General features: G+C 42.0%; 2 protein-coding genes across 5 annotated transcripts; one reads left to right on the top strand and one right to left on the bottom strand.

Moving 5' to 3' along the window:
* Positions 1-2,800: 2,800 nt before the first annotated feature.
* LOC135500336 (2-amino-3-carboxymuconate-6-semialdehyde decarboxylase-like) lies at positions 2,801-7,197 on the top strand. Of its 2 annotated transcripts, XM_064791739.1 has the most exons (9): positions 2,801-3,005; positions 3,648-3,833; positions 3,993-4,184; positions 4,430-4,666; positions 5,149-5,242; positions 5,535-5,630; positions 5,917-6,089; positions 6,444-6,542; positions 6,734-7,197. In XM_064791739.1, exons 2-9 carry the CDS (start codon positions 3,777-3,779, stop codon positions 6,875-6,877), a joined length of 1,092 nt encoding a protein of 363 aa, XP_064647809.1. In that variant the 5' UTR covers positions 2,801-3,005; positions 3,648-3,776; the 3' UTR covers positions 6,878-7,197. The 2 variants fall into 2 exon arrangements, with proteins under 2 accessions (XP_064647809.1, XP_064647810.1); XM_064791740.1 differs by lacking the exons at positions 2,801-3,005; positions 3,648-3,833; positions 3,993-4,184 and adding an exon at positions 4,211-4,276.
* Positions 7,198-7,839: 642 nt separating this feature from the next.
* LOC135500402 (uncharacterized) lies at positions 7,840-22,075 on the bottom strand. Of its 3 annotated transcripts, none has more exons than XM_064791854.1 (14): positions 21,968-22,075; positions 15,708-16,318; positions 15,082-15,262; positions 14,718-14,851; positions 14,157-14,312; positions 13,694-13,930; positions 12,603-13,460; positions 12,083-12,371; positions 11,465-11,733; positions 11,084-11,240; positions 10,019-10,843; positions 9,515-9,715; positions 9,123-9,259; positions 7,840-8,817 (listed from the first exon to the last, which is right to left on the bottom strand). In XM_064791854.1, the coding sequence occupies exons 2-14, from the start codon at positions 16,305-16,307 to the stop codon at positions 8,629-8,631; spliced, it is 4,233 nt and encodes a 1,410-aa protein (XP_064647924.1). In that variant the 5' UTR covers positions 16,308-16,318; positions 21,968-22,075; the 3' UTR covers positions 7,840-8,628. The 3 variants fall into 3 exon arrangements, with proteins under 3 accessions (XP_064647924.1, XP_064647926.1, XP_064647925.1); XM_064791856.1 differs by having other exon boundaries at positions 14,718-14,848; XM_064791855.1 differs by lacking the exon at positions 21,968-22,075 and adding an exon at positions 18,860-18,875.
* Between the last annotated feature and the right edge of the window lie 145 nt (positions 22,076-22,220).

The following is a 22,220-nucleotide window of genomic DNA, read 5'->3' as shown; positions in this document are numbered from 1 at the left end:
AACTATCACTAATGATGAATTTAGCGCCGACTAGTCAAACCATTCTCTGGAGTGCTCGAACACCTAAATCAGTGTGTACTTCAGCTTGAAATTAAGTTCGGGTGAAGGGATTTTCTTCGTGATAATATTCATAATGGTATAATAAGATGATGGTGTAAGAGGGACAGCGAATCTAGGAACTGGAAGAAGAGGGAGCGTGCTCTGCATTTCTCATCAAAATTCCTGGACAGGTGTGTTCCAAAATTTTATGAGTGGTATATTAAAAACGTTTACATCAATTAGGAACCGTGCGTCTGGTGCATCCGCTTGGATCAGCGCCTAATAAACGTACATGAATGAATAATAGCGAGAACATTTTTCAAAAAAACTCGGAAAATTAGATTCGCCGGGTTGTGAGGTCACTGTTTGTGAGCCCAGTAATGATTAACCCTTTCTGTGCTACAGATAGTCTAGTGTGAGATTATACTCTGTTTCCAAGTTGCTGGGCGATTAAGGTGCGCCCTTTATTTTATGGTTTCACCCTGTGAGTTAGGTTCGGCTGTGACCAAAATGCTGTTCATTCCATTTCTCCTTAAAGGTGTGGCCAGTTTAGGAATAATTTCCTTCGGCCTGGTTGGTGAGATTAACCCATCATTTTCATGTTTGTATATTAACATGTCTTTGTCTACAACTTGTGTAAGGTGGAGTCACCTCTATGGATTGGACTTGGGGGTCAATGGTATTGATGTCACAAGAAGGGGCGGTTGGGAATCCAGACTTTGTAGTCTCTCTGATAAACGTCCTTTGACAAAATCACCGACTTATTAGATCAAGGTAGCCCTGTAGATGTAATTTATCTAGACTTTTCCAAAGCTTTCGACACTGTGCCCCATGAGCGATTGAAAAACAAGTTACAATACTACGGCGTGCGAGGAAATATCTACAACTGGATATGTGACTTCGTAAGAGATAGGAGGCAAAGGGTTATGGTAGACGGAGCAGCATCCGAGTGGGCGGCTGTGACCAGCGGAGTACCACAAGGCAGTGTCCTTGGTCCGACTTTGTTTATTTATTATGTGAACGACATCCCTCACTGCGTGGAGAACTTAGCAATGATGTTTGCGGATGACGCCAAACTCATAGCAGAAGTCGCAACAACAGAGCAGACGCAGTCGGTGCAAAAAGATCTCAGCAACCTTGATGATTGGACTGAACTATGGCAACTCAGATTTAATATGGATAAATGTAAGAGTATGCATCTCGGAAGAAACAATCCACAAGCAGAATACTTTCTGAGGAAAGATGGCCAGAGACATGAGGTTTTAGAATCAGATTGCGAAAAGGACTTGGGGGTGATCATCGATAGAAACCTGTCTTTTGAAAATCACATTAATAATGTAGCTAATGTAGCAACAAAGATTGTTGGAATGATCAGGAGATCCTTTGACCATTTGGATACTAGGATGTTTGCGACACTATTTAAAAGTTTGGTAAGGCCACACCTCGAATATGCAAATGTCATCTGGGCCCCCCACCTGAAGAAAAACATAACCGTACTGGAAAACGTACAAAGACGAGCAACAAAGTTAATCCCGGGATTAAGAGACATCAGTTACGAGGAGAGACTCTGCAAATTAGGACTCCCGAGTTTATCCTATAGAAGACTTCGAGGGGACTTAATAGAAACTTACAAGATCACCCATGGTTACTACAACATAGATGGACTTAATCTAACCCAACCTGTCGATGTCACCTATCAAACCAGAGGTCATTCGTACAAGTTAAACAAACCAAGAGCCAAACTAGATATCCGAAAGTACTTTTTTACCAACAGAATCATAGATCCGTGGAATAACTTGCCAGAACAAGCAGTGAATGCCAACTCGCTAAACCAATTTAAAAATATGATTGACACTCATTACAAATCCGAACTCTACAGCACAGAACCTAGATCAATCATCAAATTTCGTACACACCCCGCCATGCCCACGCAAACAAAAGTATTGAAGACAAAACCTGCTACATACAGGCTAAAAGCCTATTGCAGTATCGTTATGTATGTATATATAAAACCGTCATCGGATGCGCATCCGATATGCCACGAGATCATTTACCGTCAATTCCCTGACCGTCTTCGGATGCGCATCCGATATGCCACGAGATCCTTCACCGTCAATTCCCTTACCGTCTTCGGATGCGCATCCGATATGCCACGAGATCCTTTACCGTCAATTACCGTCATCGGATGCGCATCCGATATGTCACGAGATCCTTCACCGTCAATTCCCTTACCGTCTTCGGATGCGCATCCGATATGCCACGAGATCCTTCACCGTCAATTCCCTTACCGTCTTCGGATGCGCATCCGATATGCCACGAGATCCTTTACCGTCAATTTCTTTACCGTCATCGGATGCGCATCCGATATGCCACGAGTTTTTTTGTTACCTCACCGTCAATTCCTATACCGTCATGGATGCCACGAGCTTTGTTCGCGTTGTAAAGGTTTCGGGGATACGACTAATGCATGCGAGCACCGTCGGCGGAACCCCAAACCGCCCTCTCGATCTATCCGTAAGGACAAATCACTCTCGTGACCGTCACAGTTACGGACTCCGGACCTCCAGACTTTAGAGACCGAGCTTTTCTTTACCTTACAATTACTGTATACTCGGCGCCTCACTTATATGTGTTGTTTTTTCACATACATTGTTCTCGTGGTTTACGGAAATGTAGGCCTAAAATGTTATAGTGTCTAAAAACAATATTCAGTTAATGGAATTACACTTTTTTCCATTACTGCTTGCTTGATATTGCCCTAACAACTTTTTCATGAATCAATTTTGAGCATTATGTTTACAACGTAGTTATTATAGCACGAAATATGAGTCTAAAATGCCAAATACTTGCAACTATTATGTTAATCACTGAAATCTTAGTGTACTAATTGCTCGCTATAAGCTAGGTTATTGCGCCCCTAAACCAACGTACTGACAACGCTACCTCCCCTGAACTCAAACTTTAACGTGAGTTAATTGTAATCTTACTCTCTATATACCAAAGTGATTTACCTAGGAATACAGTTGCACTTCACTGAAAACTAATGATGTGTTGATGAGTTCAATGAATCCTTCGATTCCTTTGGTTTTCTTGGCGAACTGACGTCCGACAATCAATGACCCGTTGACGTGTACCTGCAATGCAGTGCCATTTGTGTGTAAACAGATCTATTTTTGGACGAAATTCTGTCCCTCATAAACTTTTGTCGATTTCGGAGACAACTTCTTGATGATGGCTATAAACTGGCTGCTACTGTCCCGGCTTTTCTGCAGTTAGGCCTAAACGGCTTGACCAGACTAAGCTAAACATCATCATTATCTTGGGGATATGACTATGCCATGTCAGTGTGTGAATTGGAGCTGCGCTTTGAAAGTGATGATACCATTTTTTAGAAGCAGTGATTTTTTTATACATTCAACACAGTACGTCTTCTCTTGGTCCCGCTCCACCCTGCCCCGTAATGTCGAACAACAGACTTTACAGAGTGTAGATTGTACTGTAGGTCATAGTCGGCGGCATCACTCATCAGAGCGAGAGGCAGAATTGTCAACGTCTCATCATGGTTCTGTGGTCTGTTTTCATGCCAATGCCTCATTCTCTGTTTTCAGGTATTTGATTGGCATTGCTTTTGTGTAGTCTTACAAATATCGAGGCTGAGCCAAAGGAACTATTTGGACAACTTATCAGCCTTCCAGAACATAAGGAACTAAACTGAACATTCATTGGTCCAAACTGACATGAAGATTGATATTCATTGCCATATTTTGCCAGAGAAATGGCCAGATCTAAAAGAGGTAGGCTTTTGATCAAACTTCTATCCTATTTCTTACTCTCCTGGCCCTTACTACAAAAAAACTATGGAGTGATCTGTATGCTTGTTCCTCATGTTTTAGCAGTTGTCACCAACAAATTTCCATTTGAAAAAATACTTTTCATATCTAGCTCTATTTCAGAGATATGGTTATGGTGGGTGGCTGCAGCTCCACCATCATTGCCAGGGTAAAGCCAAGATGATGAAGGATGGTAAACTGTTCCGTGTCATTGATGAAAACTGCTGGTCTCCTGAGGCACGATTGAAAGAAATGGATGAAACTGGGGTGACCGTTCAGGCCTTGTCTACGGTCCCTGTCATGTTCAGTTACTGGGTGAGTATCAGTGCTGTAGCTTAGACATGGATGAGACTCGGGTCACAGTTCAGGCCTTGTGTATCATCCCTGTCGTCATGTTCAGTTACTGGGTTAGTAAACTTTTAAAGTTTTTGATTAGATAGTGGTTTTATTCTTTTACCAGCTTAGTAGGTGGCAAAATGATGTATGGAAATAATGTAATGATTAAGGTTTCCTCGATATATGGCCTTCCTGACTAAAACCAGTGTAAATAAATATTTCAGGCAAAACCAGAAGATACCCTGGATCTCTGCGAGATTCTCAACAATGACTTGGCAGATACCATCAAGAGGCATCCAAAGCGCTTTGTCGGTCTCGGCACACTGCCAATGCAAGCCCCAGAGCTCGCTGTGAAGGAGTTGAAGAGATGTGTGCAGGAGCTGGGCTTCCCTGGGGTACAGATTGGGTCCCATGTCAATGACTGGAACCTGGATGCACCCGACTTGCAACCCATCTTTCAGGTAAGGGAAGCCTTCGCCTTGCCAGTGTTCTGCAATCTCTCGGCCAGAATATCAAGTGGCTAATAGCATGGACTTCTTGCTGCATGTATTTGTGTTATTTAGTTAACAGTAGAACTTCTCTCCTTTGGACAACCTTGTGACTGATGAAGACTGTTCTTAAAAGAGAGGTGTTCGGTTAAATGGAATCCTCTCCAGTCAATGTCGGACCAAAAGCGATGAAAGTGTCCAGTTCCTAAATTAGACTTGTTGGCTGTTAATGACAGAACAATATATGTACAGGGCAGTATACATGAACATTGTCAGATTACTGTCTCCATACTGTGCAATACTGTGCTGTCATGAAAAGCTAAAACCAAGCTAAAAGCCTTCAATAGAGACGGTTCCCTGCAAGCAGATGTAGGAGGTTCAGCTATGCTTGTATCTGTTGCTTGTATAGACTATGCTGGAAACAGATGAAGAATTTTATCCCCTTTGTCTTCTAGGCTGCGGAGGAAAATAACTGTTCACTATTTGTGCATCCCTGGGACATGCAACTGGATGGGAGGATGCAAAAATATTGGCTTCCTTGGCTTGTAGGTCAGTAAAAGATCAGCTTGTTTACTGTCTCTCAAATCAATTTTTGTTGTCAGTTGTAGCAAGAGAGAGAGAGAGAGAGATCCGTAATTGCCTGCTTAGGGTTTTTGCTTGCCTTTTGTGGACGCTAGATCTTATAAATTGTTTGACTTATTCGATGGGTCCCAGTTTATAACAATTTGTGATGTGTCTCAATATGAGCAATAATGAGATTGTTCCATATTCTTATTCGTGCCTGGACAGGTAATGATAACATTTTTGGCCAGAGATTTCACCTACTGATCCTTTAATACAGGTATGCCAGCCGAGACAGCCACAGCTGTATGCTGTATGTTGATGGGCGGCGTCTTGGAGAAATTCCCAAAACTTAAAGTCTGCTTTGCTCATGGAGGTAAGAAAAGTTCAGCTTAATCAAGAAGTGTCTTTTCAAACAGGAGGGAAAAACAGGAGCATCAAGCTTTTTATCCCTTAAGCTATTGCTTTGAAAGCACAAGTTTAGTAAGTTGAAATGAGATTCAGATTTCATTCTGGTAATCAAAGTAGTATTCACTTGGCTTGTTTGATTACGGTAACCTTTAGAAATCAGGTAAAACTTGACATGGATTTCTTTCTAGTTTATGTCCTAATAGGAATTAATAGGATTCTCAAATTAATGGATGCCCCTTTTTCTCTTGCAGGTGGCGCTTTTCCATTCACGATAGGGAGAATAGAACACGGTTATAATGTACGGCCAGATTTATGTGCAACAGAAAATCCAAACAGTCCGAGACAATACCTTGGTAAATTCTGGACCGACTCTCTGGTACATGATCCCATTGCCTTAAAGCTTCTTGTTGATGTGATTGGAGAGGTGAGTAAGACTGTTGTGTATAGTGATTGACAGCTAATTCAATCAATCCTGATGTTGTATATTTGAACCAGGAGCATGGGAAGCGTGGCGGCATGATGGTATGATCAGGTATCAGAAGGTTCAAGGCACACCCAGTGCTACTCAGTCTTTTTACCTTGCACTTGAAAAAGCCTTAAGTCTGCAATAAAAGCTGGCTGAACTAATCCCTGTCATCTCCTCCTTGAACACCACATGTTCTCATAGTGCATCAACCAATTCCTCATGGTATTATCCATTAGTTACCTGAATGACTCTAAGTGTTAACCACGCGGCACTCATTCTATGTTTATAACCGTGATAATCTCTCATCCATAGGACCGTGTGATGCTTGGTACAGACTACCCATTCCCACTTGGTGAGCACCATCCAGGAAAGCTGATCGAGTCTATGGAGGAATATGATAGTCAATTAAAGGTGTTTTCATATTTCTAAAAGTGTTGTCACTGAGTGTTCTTTCTATTCTTTTCTTCTGATGTCTGGAAAAAGAAGCTGCATAGCTATGATGGTATTTGCCGATCAACCATGCTAAAGCCTATTGGGCTGGCCCTGAGTTCATTTAAATCCATGGTTGTTGTTTTCATTGATTATTTCCACTCTTTTTGCAGGACAAATTACTGACCGGAAATGCGTTATCATTCCTCGGCCTCGACCGTCAAAATTACGAGCCAGAGACCGCACCATCAGCCGCTAACTCTGCTGATGGAGACTCGCTTGATCCCAGTGTGAAGAAATTGAAAGTGGACTCTTAAATGGTTTCTTTGTCAAACCTTGGATGAGCGTCTATCAAGAACTTGCTCAAATCTTGAATTGAAAACCTCAGGATTCATGTAAAGTGCTATCTTAGAGTCTCAAGTCACCTAATATGAGTATTTGTGTATCACATGTATTCACTTCTCTGGCAGCTAGGTTGGAAGTGTTTTTAGTGGGGGTTTTCTCTCCACAAGGTGTCCCAAAAAACTGTCCCTGTGGAGAGAAAAAAGGTTGGCTTTTTGCTTATCATTTATGTTCTACATAGGTTGTACTGTTATGTGTAGTTTGTGAGTGAATTTAATAAAGGGTATACACGGTATTGTTCTTTATTTGTCTTCTTTTCATGTTTGTTTGATATGAGGTGGAAGGGTCACTTGCGAAAATAAACCAGGCCATCCTTGGATTTCTAAATAGGGTAGATGGAGCCACTGATATTAAAACTTTATTGCATTGTACTGGGTCATAGTCTGGGCAGTCGGCACTTCACTCAGGTGACCACTTATGGCCATCTCATTGCATGGATAGGTCACTGCAAGTACAGTCATATGTGAGTGGGTATTCTCACACACTATTCCCATACTTTGCATGTACAGCGCCTTCATTTTGTGGCAACGATCCCAATTTTCGATCGAGATATGGATGGGGCAAGCGAGTTACATGTGCTGTGTTCGATTAGATGGAACAGTGCTTCCACACCTTGGGTTTCGGTCTCAATATCAGTTCACAGAATCGCCAATTCCGATTGCACACGTTTCACCAAATTCCTATGGCGAGACGATTACACCCTTGGGGTCAGCCATGAAATTCCTTGGATGAGATAATGCTGCAAAGACCAAGTTCATATTGCTTGGAATAGCTGGATTCTGTCATCTCCCGGGACACCGGGACAGAGATAAGATGGCTTATAATCAGTTGGGGTATTCAGAACAAAGAACTAAAGTTCACTAAATAAGATTTTGTAAGATTATGCATTTTTATTATTGCACACAGTTGAAGCCTAATACATAATTGCATGTACAAGAAAAAGCAGTTTTTTGTCATCGTTTTTAATGACAGCTACATCTACAAGCACATGATCAAACAACCTCTACAAGCACATGATTTATCAACAACTCACATAGCAAATGGTTCAGCGAACTTGCATATTGCAATTTCACCTATTACCAATAAAAGCTAAAATAATGACACAATGAATAACCTCTAAAAACCCTTTAACAGTAATTTCAACCGGATTTTCCTTTTGCAGTATTTCATTTTGGTATATTTTGCTGGTCAAACCCAAAAATACCAAAGGAAATTTCCAGTCTGCAGAATTCAGTAGAACACTAGTTCTGCTAAAGTCCCAGAAAGGATGCATTTTTTATGTGGGCTCTACGTAAGATTGTGAAGCAGAATTCACCAAGCATTGGATTGTTCACCCACTAACAGGGGCGAGCTGGGTTAGACTAAGATCAGCTGGATGTTGGCCACCCTCTTTGGACTACTACATGTGGCAACAACTTGATCTGTCACCCAAGCAAGGGCGGCAATCTTTTCACTAAATAAATGCCTTGCACGCCTCCAGGTTGTCCTCAATATACCAAGACCCTCTACACCACAGAGCCAGTCTCACTATACAGAGATACACGAGTCTGAATATAAAGAAGCCAATCGAGTTAATGTCTTCATTGAATGTACACTAGCTTCTGTCCACATCTGTTGACGCTTTCTTCTACTTCTGTGTTAGGAGTTTTGCATGCTAGTCACACTTTCAATACAGAGAGGCCCTGCGCACCTCATGGTCTTCTATATACCAAGAGTCATTCTCCGTATCTGCTTGCAAAACGAGGAGATGTATCTCTTGTTCTCGTTGGGGAAGAATCTTGTCAATTGTGTCATCCAAGTGTAACACGTTCCTCTGGCAGTCCCTCACGGTGAATTGACGAAAAAACTTGTGAAGCTGTAAAAGTATAATTTTGACAACTTAAAAAAACTACCGGGGTAATGATAATTCAGGTTTTTGTAGTGATCCCAATAGCTTTGAGTTTCTTGATGAAATTTGGCCTTTATTCCAAGGCTCTTCTATCTTTCTTAAACTTAAAGCAATTCTTTCCCAGCTAGCAGTGCATGCATAAAGAATCTAGCAAAGAACTTTGTGAATAAGTATTCCTTGGTTACTTAACAACAGGACGCAAAATCTGGACTTTTTTTGTTCCGTCTTCTGCCAACTTTGTTGATTCAAGTCCACAAAGGAGTATTGCTTACCCGAGGTGCAACAGTTTCAATCACTTCCTTTATCCGCTGTTGGCGATATTCCTTTGAACATGTAAAAGAGACGATCCAATTTGTATCACCATCTCTGATATTCCTGTGAAAGACAACCACTGGCACTGGACTGGCAACTGCAATTAAAATTTGAAATCATTGGAAAGGTTCCAGTGCTGCATGGTCCTTACTGCATGTGCACCACCGTGTGCACCACCGTGTGCACCACCGTGTGCACCACCGTGTGCATCACCGTGTGCACCACCGTGTGCATCACCGTGTGCATTTTTGATCATATATAGAAATGCATGCTTTAATATACAGTGTACATGAAGAGGCTTCAAGATTCAAGCTTTATCGCCTGTGTTTTCGTTTTGCAATAATGTACTAACCCGCATTTTCGTGAACTTTCTCCAAAAGGCGCGGCCGTCCTTCGCCACTTATCTTCCTCCTTGTCTCTGATGTACCCGATACACTGGATCGGTTAGAGAAGCCGGAGCCCGTAGGTGTTCCTGGACTCTTCACCTCAACGGAGCTCGCATCGTCAGGCAACTTGCCACTGAAGCTTCTGCGTTGGTGATCAACCTCTAAGTCTGTAAAAGAGAGTCATTTGGTCATCTGCTTGCACTATGGCACTGATCTGATCACTGTTGTCATGAATATCAGGGTTTGATTCCTGGTCTGGTATTTGTGGCCATTGAAGAAATTACTTTACTTTTTAACTGAAAACCCAAATAGCCTTGTGACGTTGGAGAGGATTTGGATGTGCGATGCGAAGCTGACAAATAAATCTTCGAAAATCAAGACCTTTTTTCGGGTTAGAGAACAAAGCAATTGTTTAGCCACTTGAACTGAAGTATAAAAACAGTGAGTGTCTTGAAAGGACATGGACTTGCCTTGTTGAAATTTCTCTAACATTTCGTCGGAGCTTGAGGAACTTCCTTTGGACAGCATGCTTTGATCGCAGGATGATTGCAGCAACTCATGTTCAGCAACTCTCCTGGTGTCAACAGGCAGAACCATCTGTCCATCAGTATCATCTTGTGGATCAGACCTGGATATTGCCTCCTCTGTCAGGACGCTGCTGCCACAAAAAGTACTGTTGGATGCTTCTGTCATCTCAGACATCGGACAATAAGATGGGGTAGTCCCACGGAAACCGGGGTCTATTCCTGACGTTGTGACGCTCTGCATCTGCATCTCGAACTCCATGCTCGGCTGGGCGCTGCTTCCCAGATCAGACGATCGCGGATATTTCGGTGGGTTGATATCGGTAACTAGTACAGAGAAGCTTTCACTTGAATGTGTCTTGTCAAGGATGCTAAGGACTGGGATGTTGAGTTGATGAGTTTGGTCTAATGACTGGCATGGGGAGTTCATCATCATCTGGTTCGAAGAGCTCAGACCGCTGTTCAGAAAACGTGGGACATTTCCATCAATGGGCTCATCCTGGTTACCCTCCAACGATGGAATTTCGACATTGAACTTCGGCTTGCTCAAAAGGCTCCGACCAAAGACAGTCCCATCCACTGCATCTACAAAGTTCAAGCCATTAGCGTCAGACTCATTTCCAACAAACCTGCCTGGTGGAAGTTTGACAGTACAACTGGTGATGACTTCCAGTCGTTCTGGCATCGCTACTCCTACAGCCTGAGGCTCACACTCATCCAGCCCTTCTGGTGGAACTGGCTCTTCATAAGTCAAGGCGCCACACTCCAGATCTGAAAAGAGATCCGGTGTAAATTACAGTGAAAGGTCATTACAAATTACCATACGTGACAAAGTGTCAGTTGCAATCACGTCAGTTTTACTTCAATTCAATATTCTATAGTTCCACATTTTGTAATCATCTCTCTGGACTGTTGTAAAAGGGTCAAAGGTGGCACCAAAAGGTAAGAAACTGAGCTGCAAAAGCTCTTCAACAAGTCTTCTATACAAGCTAAGAGTGCATGTGCATTTACCTGTGTAAATTCCATTGACCAGTTTCAAGAGATCAGCAGCATGAAACCTCGTTGAAGCATCAACATCCCAGCCAAGTCTGAACAGGTCCAGTACTCTCTCGGGGAGGCACAAGACATCAGGAACAAGTTCCATTGGAGGGGCCTTCAAATCTCCAATCTAAAAGAAACCTGACATGCATAAAGCAACAAAAATACATAGTTCCACTCAAAACAATACACAGTTTTCATTTTTAATTTGTTTGGCTGGCTGAATTTCTTTGGCTGCCTGAGTTGAGCAGTTATTCAATCCCACACCAACACAGACTTAATACAAAGATCACAATTTTTAAAGTATCTGACAAACTTCAAAACGAGGTGAACTTCACCTAAAAGTTTTCTCACCTTGAATGTCAGAGTGAGAATGCCTGCCTCACTGAACTCTGGGAACCACATGAAATTGCCGGTAAGTATTTCCAGGAAGATTGCCATGGACGACCAAACGTCAGCAGTGTAATCATATGCCTCCGAGCGCATTCTCTCAGGGCTGCAGATAATAGGTGTCCCTATCGCACGCATGACCTGATACTTCTTCCCTGGTTGAATTTGGTGGGCCAAACCAAAATCGATGATTTTCAATGTGTCGGTGTCCTCGTCAATAAGGATATTGGCCGCTGCAGGAAAATTAGAAATATATGATCAGGGCAGGGTCCTACTCTTTGAGGGCTCAAGATCTGCTTTAAGACACACAGGGCCCTCGCTTGCCTGTGCATTGAAGCAGTAAGTGTCTCGCTTGCCTGTGTATGAAAGAAGTAAGAGTCCATGCTGGCAGAAAAACTTGATGACGCAGAATGTTTACACCAGAATAATAAAATTGCCATTTTTGGCGGTTGTGTTATGATAAATTTAGCAGATCTACATTTTTTTCATGTCATCCAGTTCAAATAAGAGAAAGAGGGCCTTTTGTTCTTGACCATCACTTCTGAATTGGAGAGTTATCATATAACTTCTGCATGAACTTACACTTCAAGTCATTGTGGACTATGCCCTTCTGCTCCATGTAGTACAACGCCTCCAGGAGCTGGCCAAGATAAAACAAGGCTGGTAGCAACTCCAGGCGTTCAGCAAGGCATCTTGGCAGCTTGGCCAGCTGTTGCTGATTGAGAAACTCGCGAAGCGTCCCTCCGACATACGGCATGAAGATCAGAACAGTCTGGTCAACTCGCACGGCACCATGAAGGTTGCAGAACCCAGAATGGTCCAGACGACCCCAGATTTTTATCTCTGACATCTCAAGCTTTTCCAACGCGATCTGAAACGAGATAAAAGGAAACATTTGGTGAGAGTTTGACATGCTAGACCAATATCAATGGTGGGTACAGGCTGCCTCAGGAAGACATCAATACTTTCCTAATGCATGTTTGAAAGGCATTTCACATGTTAGAAGAACACATCTCTGAAAAAGTGAGAACATTTTCTAGTCAAAACTACATCAGCCCAAAAGACCATGCCATGCCACTCCCGACGTCACAACTGATCTTACCTGTTTGATGCAGAAGAGGGCTTTGGTAGTTTCATCCTGGCAGTAGAACACTTGGCCGAAGCATCCCTCACCAATCAGCTGCAACCTCCTCCAGTGGGTGCCCTCATCGTACCGGCCGTCCACCGTGATGGAGTGCTCCTCAACAAAATCACTGTTCAGGAACACCCCTTCTGCTTCCCGCTCGACTTCCCTGTTCAATTGCCCGAAACCGGTGCCTCTAAGCCGTTCCCAAAGATTGCAGGTACGATCAAGGTCATGTGGTCCCCCAATCCCAATATGTCCCGGGCGGACTGGGACCACCTTTTTTCTTCTGGCGAAAGGTGGTAGGCTTGTGGGTTGGCGTGTCTCTTTGGGCGCTGGTCTGGACGATGGCCTAGCTTCATCCTCATAGAAACGATATAAATACTTTTCAGCATCTGCATAACTGTAGTAGTCAGAGGTGTTAGCTCTCTCACTGCTGATACTCATAGCTCCCAGCTTTTCAGATATGGCACCCAAACCTGAAGTCATTCCTCCTAAGCCTCCACTGGTCTCGAGGTCAACACTTCCACTGCTGACGTCTGCCAATTGATCATTTTCAAACATATGATGCTCTCGTCCACCTGCAGCTGAGCTGTCCCGAAGGAATCCACCAATAGCCCCCTCATTTTGCTCCCTTCCAAACCCAGCAAGCATCCTTGGAGGCTCTTCAGCGATGCTCGCAAGTTTTGCCCCCTTGTTCTTTCCGAGATAATTGGGCTCAGCCGCAAAAGTCATCTCAGATTGGTCAAGTTCAAGGTCAATGCCAAGGTCAAGGCCAAGGTGTGGGAACCACTCATGAACAAAGGCAAGGACGCTGTCATCAGTGACAACAACATTCTGAAAATAAAACAATACGTGATGAGAAACGTAGTGTGATACAGTTCGGTTTGCCCCGAGTATGAACCTAAATCCTAAGACAAATGCATAATTAAGTGTTCATCAGTCATCATACAAATTCTGTTGCTTCCAGTTGCTTCAGTCGTGTTTGCATAGTGTCCCAAGTTGACATGAACAAGTCTTTGTGCGCACTCTGCTGTGCAGCATCAAATGTAAAGTCAATAAATACCAACCGTTTCATCTTTTTCTGCCTGATCCCTCAAATGGAATTGAACCAGTCTCATCACAAGTCTGCAGGCAGTGCAGTCAACATCACTGCAGGACCGACGGAGGAAGTGTGTGATAAATACTGTCAGCCAGCCGCAAAACGTTGATGGACAGTTCTTGTCATTGTGAAGTCTGCTACAGTTCAGGCATCGGTTCATCTCACGCAGGATCTTATTACTCCTGTCACCAACTGATGCTAAAACCTACAAAGACGAAGAGAAAAGATTTCTGACTGAAACTGGCATAGTTTAAAACACAATCTTTACTGTTGCTTCATACCCTACAAAAGCTCGAAAGGACATCAGCAAACCACTTGTACTTTATAGTTAATGTTCCATATGTCATCAACACACGTCATCAATACAACCATACTGAAATGGTTAAGCCGATGTCATAGGAATTAAAGAGTTCAAAGGACTTAATGCCTACCACTTGAATTTCATAGTTGATATCCTTAATATCACCATGTCTTAGACTTGGGAGCTGGGTATTCTGTTCACTTGGGCCTGGCCTTGGTGGTTCCTTATCGCGTTCTTCATTGGTGTCTCCGCTTCCATCTCCAGGGCCTCGGGGAGGCTCGGCTCCCTGGAAATGTAAAAGTCAGAATTCGTTTGAGCATATTTAGATGACATTTAACAGAATATACAATGCACAAACCGTGTGCCCTACACTTGAAATCATGATTTCAGAACAAAAGCGTCCGACCCATTTGATGTGTTGATGGCATTGTATCACGGCATCACAACTGACATTCATGACAAACAGCATTCGTCTTATTTACAACATACGAAAGAGTGGACCAAATGTTTGGGTGTTTGATATTGCATACCTGTCAATGTTGGCCACTTGACCTGGCTTGGAATTACAACCCTTGGTACTAAAGTTAGGCTTGAAGTTCGCTGCTTTAAGCACTCCAAGAACATGTACCACTAGGACAAGCACTGCTGTTGGTGAGTCGGTGGGTTAAATTTGTTGTTAAATAGCAAGTACCTGTCGCCGAGAGGCTTGGTCAGAGTCGCCATGTTGTGCATCGGAGTTTGAGCTTCGTCCGTGCGCTGTCTTCTGTTCTCCATGAAGGCCACACCATCTGGGGGCGAACTTGCCAGGGAAAATGGCAACAACTACTGCAGTGAAAAACAGGCCAAGTATACACCTTCAATCTGAACATTATACACAAAGAAAAGAGAATTTTCCAATCTTACATGAACAGCTCTGACTGAATTCAGTTCCAATCACCAGGGACTTGTTAGCTGCTTCAATGTTAATCAGAGTCCGGTGATTTTTTTGTCTTTTGACCTGGAGTAAAATTCTTTCGTACGAGGAAATTTCTCATAATGTGGACAATGAGACTTACTCATGATGGCTTGGGAAGTAACTGTGATCACCTCCTGCTTCACGTTGATGGTGACCACCAAAAGAATAAGGAACAAGAACTGAATTTGCTGCTGTCTCTGATGGTTTTCGGCACGTTGGTGGTTAATAACAGGTTGTGATGCCAATGGTAGGACAGCGAGATCATTCCTCACAACAGGTTCCTGAAAGTGAATCAGAAATGATCTGTGACATGAAGTCAACCAGACATAGAGAAAAATGGGATAAATTAGATAAATTTACTGCAATGCTAGCACTTTTTAAAGCCTCAATTGTTGCAGCCACATCACTGAAATTCTTCTCCTCTTGATTACCTGACAAAGGCAAAAGTCTTGATTGGGTTGATCTGGTTTCCATGCAGGTGTTGGTACAGTCTACCACACATCAATTGGCAGCTGAAATCCTCAAGTGTCTCTTGAAGCTAAGGTAATACCTTGGCTTCTCATTGCAAAATGTTTGTGAGGTTTTTGAGGTGAATAAACTTTGTTGGCTTACAAAATGTGTCCGAGGCTTTTTAAATGAACTATTTATTAAAATCAAGATTGCCTAATGAATACCTCAAGTTAAATAGCTTAGTAGTAAAAACACCCCACACCTTCAGACACTTACCACCGGGCGTTCTTTGACAACGTCGTAGTTGTAGTGATGATAGAAGCTAAATGGACCAAATTTAAACTCTTTGTCGGCCGAATGGACTGATACACACTCTTTCGCTGTGCCAGAAACCCCCTCATCAATGTGCACCTTCAGATTGCATCCTCCCTTCAGGATAGTCACAACGTCACTCGCTTTTTTTTCAGATAAAACTTCTTTGCTTCCTTCACTGGTGTCTTCCAGCAGAGCAACCTTGTCCTCAGGTTTGAAATGAATATCATCAAAGACATCCTTGGCCTTGGGTACAAAATCAACCTCATTTGAGTTACTAGTGTTGGCATCGGTCAATTTGTCCTCTCCAGGTTCACCTTTCAAGCCTGCTATTTGACACAATTCTCCTAAATCTTCATTCAGCGGTGATCGTGAGATATTTTCAGTTGCGACATCATCAGGTGTGCAGTCAAAGTTCTCACTCTTTAACCTCTGCTTTTGTATTAATGGCTCAAAACTGACATCTGCAGTGACAGTGTGCGTATTGACGAAATCACGCGAACCATCAACAACATCCGCCATTTTAGTGTTGTCCCTATCAGCAAGATCAGCAACAGGTGACATTCAATCAAGAACTGAAAAGAGAAAGCAAATGCCACATTTATACTACATGTAGACTAGAGGGAATATTTATTAAGTATGGCTTGGTAGTTTGGGTATGAAGAGGACAACCTCCTCGTTATTAGAGATAGACTATAGCACTGCCTACCACTGGGCCTAAAGCTTACCACTGCCTACCACTGGGCCTGGGGCTTACCACTACCTACCACTGGGCCTGGGGCTTACCACTACCTACCACTGGGCCTGGGGCTTACCACTACCTACCACTGGGCCTGGGGCTTACCAACAGTCAACTGAAAATAAGTAATTATATCAATCAACAACAAAAAACTTTTTGTGACGCAAACTGTCCTGACAACATCAGGCAAACATCTGTGTCGCTCACCCTGGGAGCGCTGCATCGATATCTGAAACTAAAAATAGATTCATACCAACAGTGTCCTTCAGCCGTTACTATAAATAGTAACAAAAGTGTATTTATAGAACAGAAAATTTTTTTCAGACACAAAAATGATCATTATTTAAATTCCGCCACAGCATGCTTCCCTGGCCACATTATTACCGAACAAAAGGTTTAAATATTTCCAGACGACCTGGTCGGGACGTTGCTAAAATTAGAAATTTGTAAATAATCTACATCATTGTACTACTCATATCATCAAATTGTCCTCAATTGATTTGAAACCCGGCCAATTCGATTGACGTCAATGGCCCAAATGACACAATGGGTCCCTAGCAACAGACTTTACACCTTGGTTACCACTCAAGTGGGGATGCCCCCAGAAAGTTTAGGACTAAAGATTTTTTCAACTAACATTCCGGCAGAATCCCTATAAAAACCATTAAAATTTTGGACTCTAAAAAAACTCTAAAACCAAGAAAATTCACAAAATGAATTTTACCAAAATTTGTCACCCCTGACCCCTCGCTACAAAACACACAACTGGTAGACATAACATGCAGAACACATCTGCCACTTTGAATGCTCAACAATGAATAAAAATCATTCTTCCTTATTATACCTCTCACTTTGAACCATTAGTCACCAACTCGCACTTCCTTCCTTTTGCATTTCCGTAACAAGCAAAATAAGACAACCTAGAGAAATCAAATGCTACAAGACACATCCAACCATTTATAAATGGAAGACAAACAATAAGTAATCAGTTAGCAATCAATAAAGCAACTGTTTCCTACCTTAAAAATATCAGAAGCAATAAATTGCGGGAGAAAAACAAAACACGTCTGCTATGCTTGGAGGTCAAACACAAAATGAACCATTGAGCCAAATCTCTATTATTGATCTATGGAAGAACAGTAGCGCTGGTATCTCACTATCTGTCTGATTCAACCCAAGTTTAATACAGGGAAATACGAGAGCAGTTCCTCTTGTAAACGTTACTCAAAATGTATAGATAATTAACCCGACACCAACTTCCTTGTTAGTAAAATAGTACGTTCCTGGATGTTTGTCAATCTGCCAACAGACACCATGAGACCTTTCGGATTTCATCACATCACCACAGAAAATAAATCATCCCAATATGGACATACTTTAATTTTCGTTTTAGAATATCCAGCAGAGTCTCAAAAACAAACATCAGAAAATAACTTTTTGAAAGAAAAGCACAAATTTTGATCTGAGGCCAAATAAGATAATTCTCTCAGGCATGGGGGTGTGTATGAAAACTTCCATTCATTCATGTGACTATCCAATATCCACAAACGCAGTGCTATGACCTTGATCCCAGACAGAGGTGCGGCAGAAAGGGGATTCCCAGAAAGGGGGTGGATCTGTGATGGGCAGTGAATGTTGCCATGGTGATGACAGGGATAGTATATGGTGCATTCTGATACATGGTTGTTTGTGTTGCCTCTCAAAAAACGGCAGGGCACTTTACTCAGCTTGATAATCAGTTTCAAAACTACATCTATTTAAATGACCGTCAAAAACGAATGCTAGGCCCTTGAAGACCTAGTTTTGTGATAATCTAGTCCAAAGTGTCAGTGTGAAAGGTCCCATTCATGGAGAACGTATACAAGATCTGCTTGGTAAATTCCACTCATGCCTTGCTTCTTTATGAGCACTAAAGGACTGAGTTCTCCGTGGCCTTGACCTTAAGTAGTCCTGTCTAGCACTATCGGGGAATGTATCTGTTCAACTCCGAAGAAAGGGAGTTGGAAGCATGCCCAAAGGTCAGATTTCCATAACAAGAACCTAGATTATTCTGGGAGAGTTGTGGCACAAAATTGATTCCCAACATTGATGATTGAACAATAATTCACAAAATTGATTGCTGCTCTATGAAAATGGATGATGACCTCTAAATCTTATCAACCATCTATTTTAATATGCTGGTTGTATAATACCTTTGACAAGTAATTTTTTTCTCAATCACATTGTCACGAGCTTGAAAATGAAAGAGATGAAGACATCACAATTATCACAGCAAAAATATCCGATATCAAAGCATAACAACAATTCTCACATTCCAGTATTCAATGGCAGACCCTGAATATATTTCATTTTGCCGAGAGAATTAGGTTCTACTCACTGTTTTTGTGGTTGTCCTAAATCGTTCTTTATCTACGATGTCGGGTTATAAGGGTGAGATGTGTGATCTTATGTCCAAAACTGTACATTTACATGAGCCTAAAACTGAGATGTATACAGAAACACGTTTCAGAACTACGGGAATCCCCTTCTGGCACGAGACCAACTCATGGGATGTTGATTGACTGATGGATGTGACAAAGATGTCTGAGAATTTAGACTGAGCTTGGTGTTTTATGAATGAAGGAAGAATTGCCACAAAGTACAAATGATGATGGATCAAACTTCAAAGGGTAAAAGCACAATCCCACCAATAACCATGCACCCAGCCATAAGTGAATCAGTTGTATTCTAATGTGACAAACATTGCTTTTCACTTAGGGCACTCGAAGAAACGCCCTGAAAGCTGGCAACACAGGGCGACACATCCTCACTCCACCCGTCTGTGTTGACCACCATTTAATCAGGATCCTTTGGGGGGGGGGGGACTAAGCGATCTCAAAATCTTGGGGGTAAAGGTGAGATCTACGTCCTGGCTTTGATGTCCTCAACTTTCGGATTATTTTCTAGTTACAGACAAGGAGAGTAGCCAAAATGTTTCGAGATTTTAGTGCAGACATTGCTATGTCCCAAATATGGACATTTTCTGAGAAAACACCAGTAAAATTCAATAGTGATGCAACCGTATTTTAACAGGGAGATTATAAGGAATATTTAATCGATCACGGACTGCAGTGGTGTCACAGCAAATTCTAAACCCAATCCAGGGATCATTTTGGAAATTCTGTCCATGTTTAAGTTAAATGTTTTTTAAATCGTAGACATCACACCAGACAAAAAGAATGCAACTCCAGCCCAACATTTAATACATTGTCATTCCAATCCACCCTCGATTGAGAGGAACCCGTGTAGAAATCCAACTGAAAACGGTGATCCTGCCAAGGTGATCCTGACAACCTACGACTGGTATCAACATGCAGACAATGACGTGGCCGAAGTCGAATGGCTAAAACATCTCAGAACATGATTCTTGACTTTATCACAAGGAGCAGCACCATACTATAACCTGTACAAGTGCCGAGGCAATGACTAATCGAATGAGAGGAAAGCCCAGGTTGATTTCGGGGAAATGGGCCTGCCGTTTATCTGTGTTTACCCAGATAGATTCATGTGGGTGTCTTGATCAGACCATCGGACGACAGTATGATCAATACAACACAATATGATAAATGTACATGTATTGTACATAATAGCGGACATCATGAATAAAACTCAGTTTAATATGAATGATTAACTCTGCAAAATGGATGACATAAAAACAAGATGCACAGTTTGTCATGATATTTTTAAGGGTAAGCTTGAAAAGATATCAGTTCAAGCCTCAATGTTTAGTCAGGACAGGAAAATGAAAGAAAGATGTATTGTAAGAGAATATGAGGAGGCCATTTTGTAAGAGTTGGAATTTTGGACGAAAAAAGGCCATTTTGATTTTGTTTTCATATATACGCAAGCCATTTGCGTATGTTGTCTAGAAGGCCTGACAAGGATGGCTCTTGTTTAGAAGTAGGATTATCACAAATCAAATTCCCAGCTATAATTTACATTGAGAAATTTTATACACACGGGTTACCGGTACCGCAGAGTTTGTTTGGACTCTGACCTGTCATACGTTTACCTGGAACTGAGGATCACAGTGGCTTGGAATTGTTTGAAGTAAATCTGTCCGCTCAGGCCATCTTAACCCCCAGGTTTTTGCATCTTAATATTTTAAATATACTCAACATTTACAAGAGAGTATACATTCTAACACGATGCAGTTTAGGGTGGGCTTACATGCAGGCCAACTCACTCCATCTATGTGTTCTTTGTCTTTTAACCATGGCCCTGGGGCTACATTTGGCCCGTCAATAAACAAATGACATATCATTATTATGTGTTGGCAAAAATAATCTCACAATACCCTCTCGGTTATGATGACCACCAGTTTTTGATACAGAGCATACCTGTAAGAATTTTTTTCATCAAAATCAACAATGACGTGCATGTATAGAGTGGCCCCAATTGATTATTTGATGATATGACCTGGCTAGAAAAGCCAATCATATGGCTCTAAAAGTAGGCCTACCCGGTATTAAGGATTCTGTGTTTTGTCAAGAGAATGTAATCTCTACACTGACAACCAATCCTGAATGGCATGACAGTTGACTTAGCGGCAAGAATAAATGGAATATGAAACAGATCGTAAACCATATTCTGATTCTGAAAGAAACATCCATTAGACTGATGGCAATCAGCCAACTTGAAAATCTTGTGTACCCCACCCTGGCAGACAATCCAACGATTGCCATTCCGGCAAACCTTGCTCAATGCCATGAATCCTGGGCGTGTCTAAAAGGACTACATGTACCTGTACCGACACAGGTTCAGCATAGCCATGCTTCTCATTGGGTTTTTTGCTGTTTCTATGACGACAGATTTCAATGGTGATTTGCATGACAAACCTTGTATTGGTGATACGAGCCTGAGGACCAAGAATGCTGAAGAATTCTATTTTTTAGAAAAATTGGAGCATACATGAGTTGTCGAAATCAAACATGTAATCTTCGAAGAAGATGATGCCAAGCGCAAAGAAGCACTTAGCAGAGATGATCTATCAGGTTCAGCATGTAATCACACTAATAATGACACTTTTCTCTCTTTCCTGGTTCCTCAGAATGATGATTGTTTTAAAAAGGTTAGACTAGTTACAATTCAAGAACAGTTTCGAGTCGACTGTCATTAGTGTCAACAGTCCTTTTGCTGTCCTAAACCAAAGTCTTGCCCCGGCAAGAAAACAAAAAAGTTTAAATCCGTTTTATACAGCTAGCTGCATGCAACGTTCCGGAGATGGGGCGATGTATGTGGTATATGACATATTTTGATACACTACAGTGGGCCTACATTACATACAATCCATGGAGGTACCTCCATGATACAATCATACAATGAATGAGTAAAGTGAAAGTGAGATAGCCTGATAGGCTAGGGAAGGAAGTAAATCTGCAATATACAAAGAAGCTGACAATGACCGGCAAATTTGCTGCTAACAGAATGAACTTGGAATACTTACTAAGATATAAGCGGGCGGCGATCACTTTTAACGCTCGTGAATTGGCTGAAAACGGGATAATTTGGAGCACAAAACCAACTTCCTCCTCGAATTTTGTGCAATTTGAACTATTCTCAATAGACTGTCCAGACACATGACAGAACCAAATGAGGGAGGCGAATTGCGGATGTTTCGCTCCCTAACCTTTTCGCCCCAAAATTGAAGTTGTTTCGCTCCCTTGGACTTTTGTTGGGGATTGGATTGAGAATGTACC

The sequence above is a fragment of the Lineus longissimus genome, chromosome 16 (genome assembly GCF_910592395.1).
Source record: "Lineus longissimus chromosome 16, tnLinLong1.2, whole genome shotgun sequence".
NCBI classification, from domain to species: domain Eukaryota; kingdom Metazoa; phylum Nemertea; class Pilidiophora; order Heteronemertea; family Lineidae; genus Lineus; species Lineus longissimus.
The sequence above is the reverse complement of the archived record's forward strand: the minus strand, read 5'-3'. Positions and strand labels throughout refer to the sequence as shown.

Bases quoted from the DNA above. Each gene is read 5' to 3' on its own strand.
- LOC135500336 (XM_064791739.1), top strand. From the start codon at position 3,777: ATGAAGATTGATATTCATTGCCATATTTTGCCAGAGAAATGGCCAGAT. The intron at 4,667-5,148 runs GTAAGGGAAGCC...TTTGTCTTCTAG, and splicing joins ACTTGCAACCCATCTTTCAG to GCTGCGGAGGAAAATAACTG. The intron at 5,243-5,534 runs GTCAGTAAAAGA...CCTTTAATACAG, and splicing joins TTGGCTTCCTTGGCTTGTAG to GTATGCCAGCCGAGACAGCC.
- LOC135500402 (XM_064791854.1), bottom strand. From the start codon at position 16,307: ATGTCACCTGTTGCTGATCTTGCTGATAGGGACAACACTAAAATGGCG. The intron at 13,931-14,156 runs GTAGGCATTAAG...TCGTCTTTGTAG, and splicing joins TCAACTATGAAATTCAAGTG to GTTTTAGCATCAGTTGGTGA. The intron at 11,241-11,464 runs GTGAGAAAACTT...GGTTTCTTTTAG, and splicing joins TTCTCACTCTGACATTCAAG to ATTGGAGATTTGAAGGCCCC.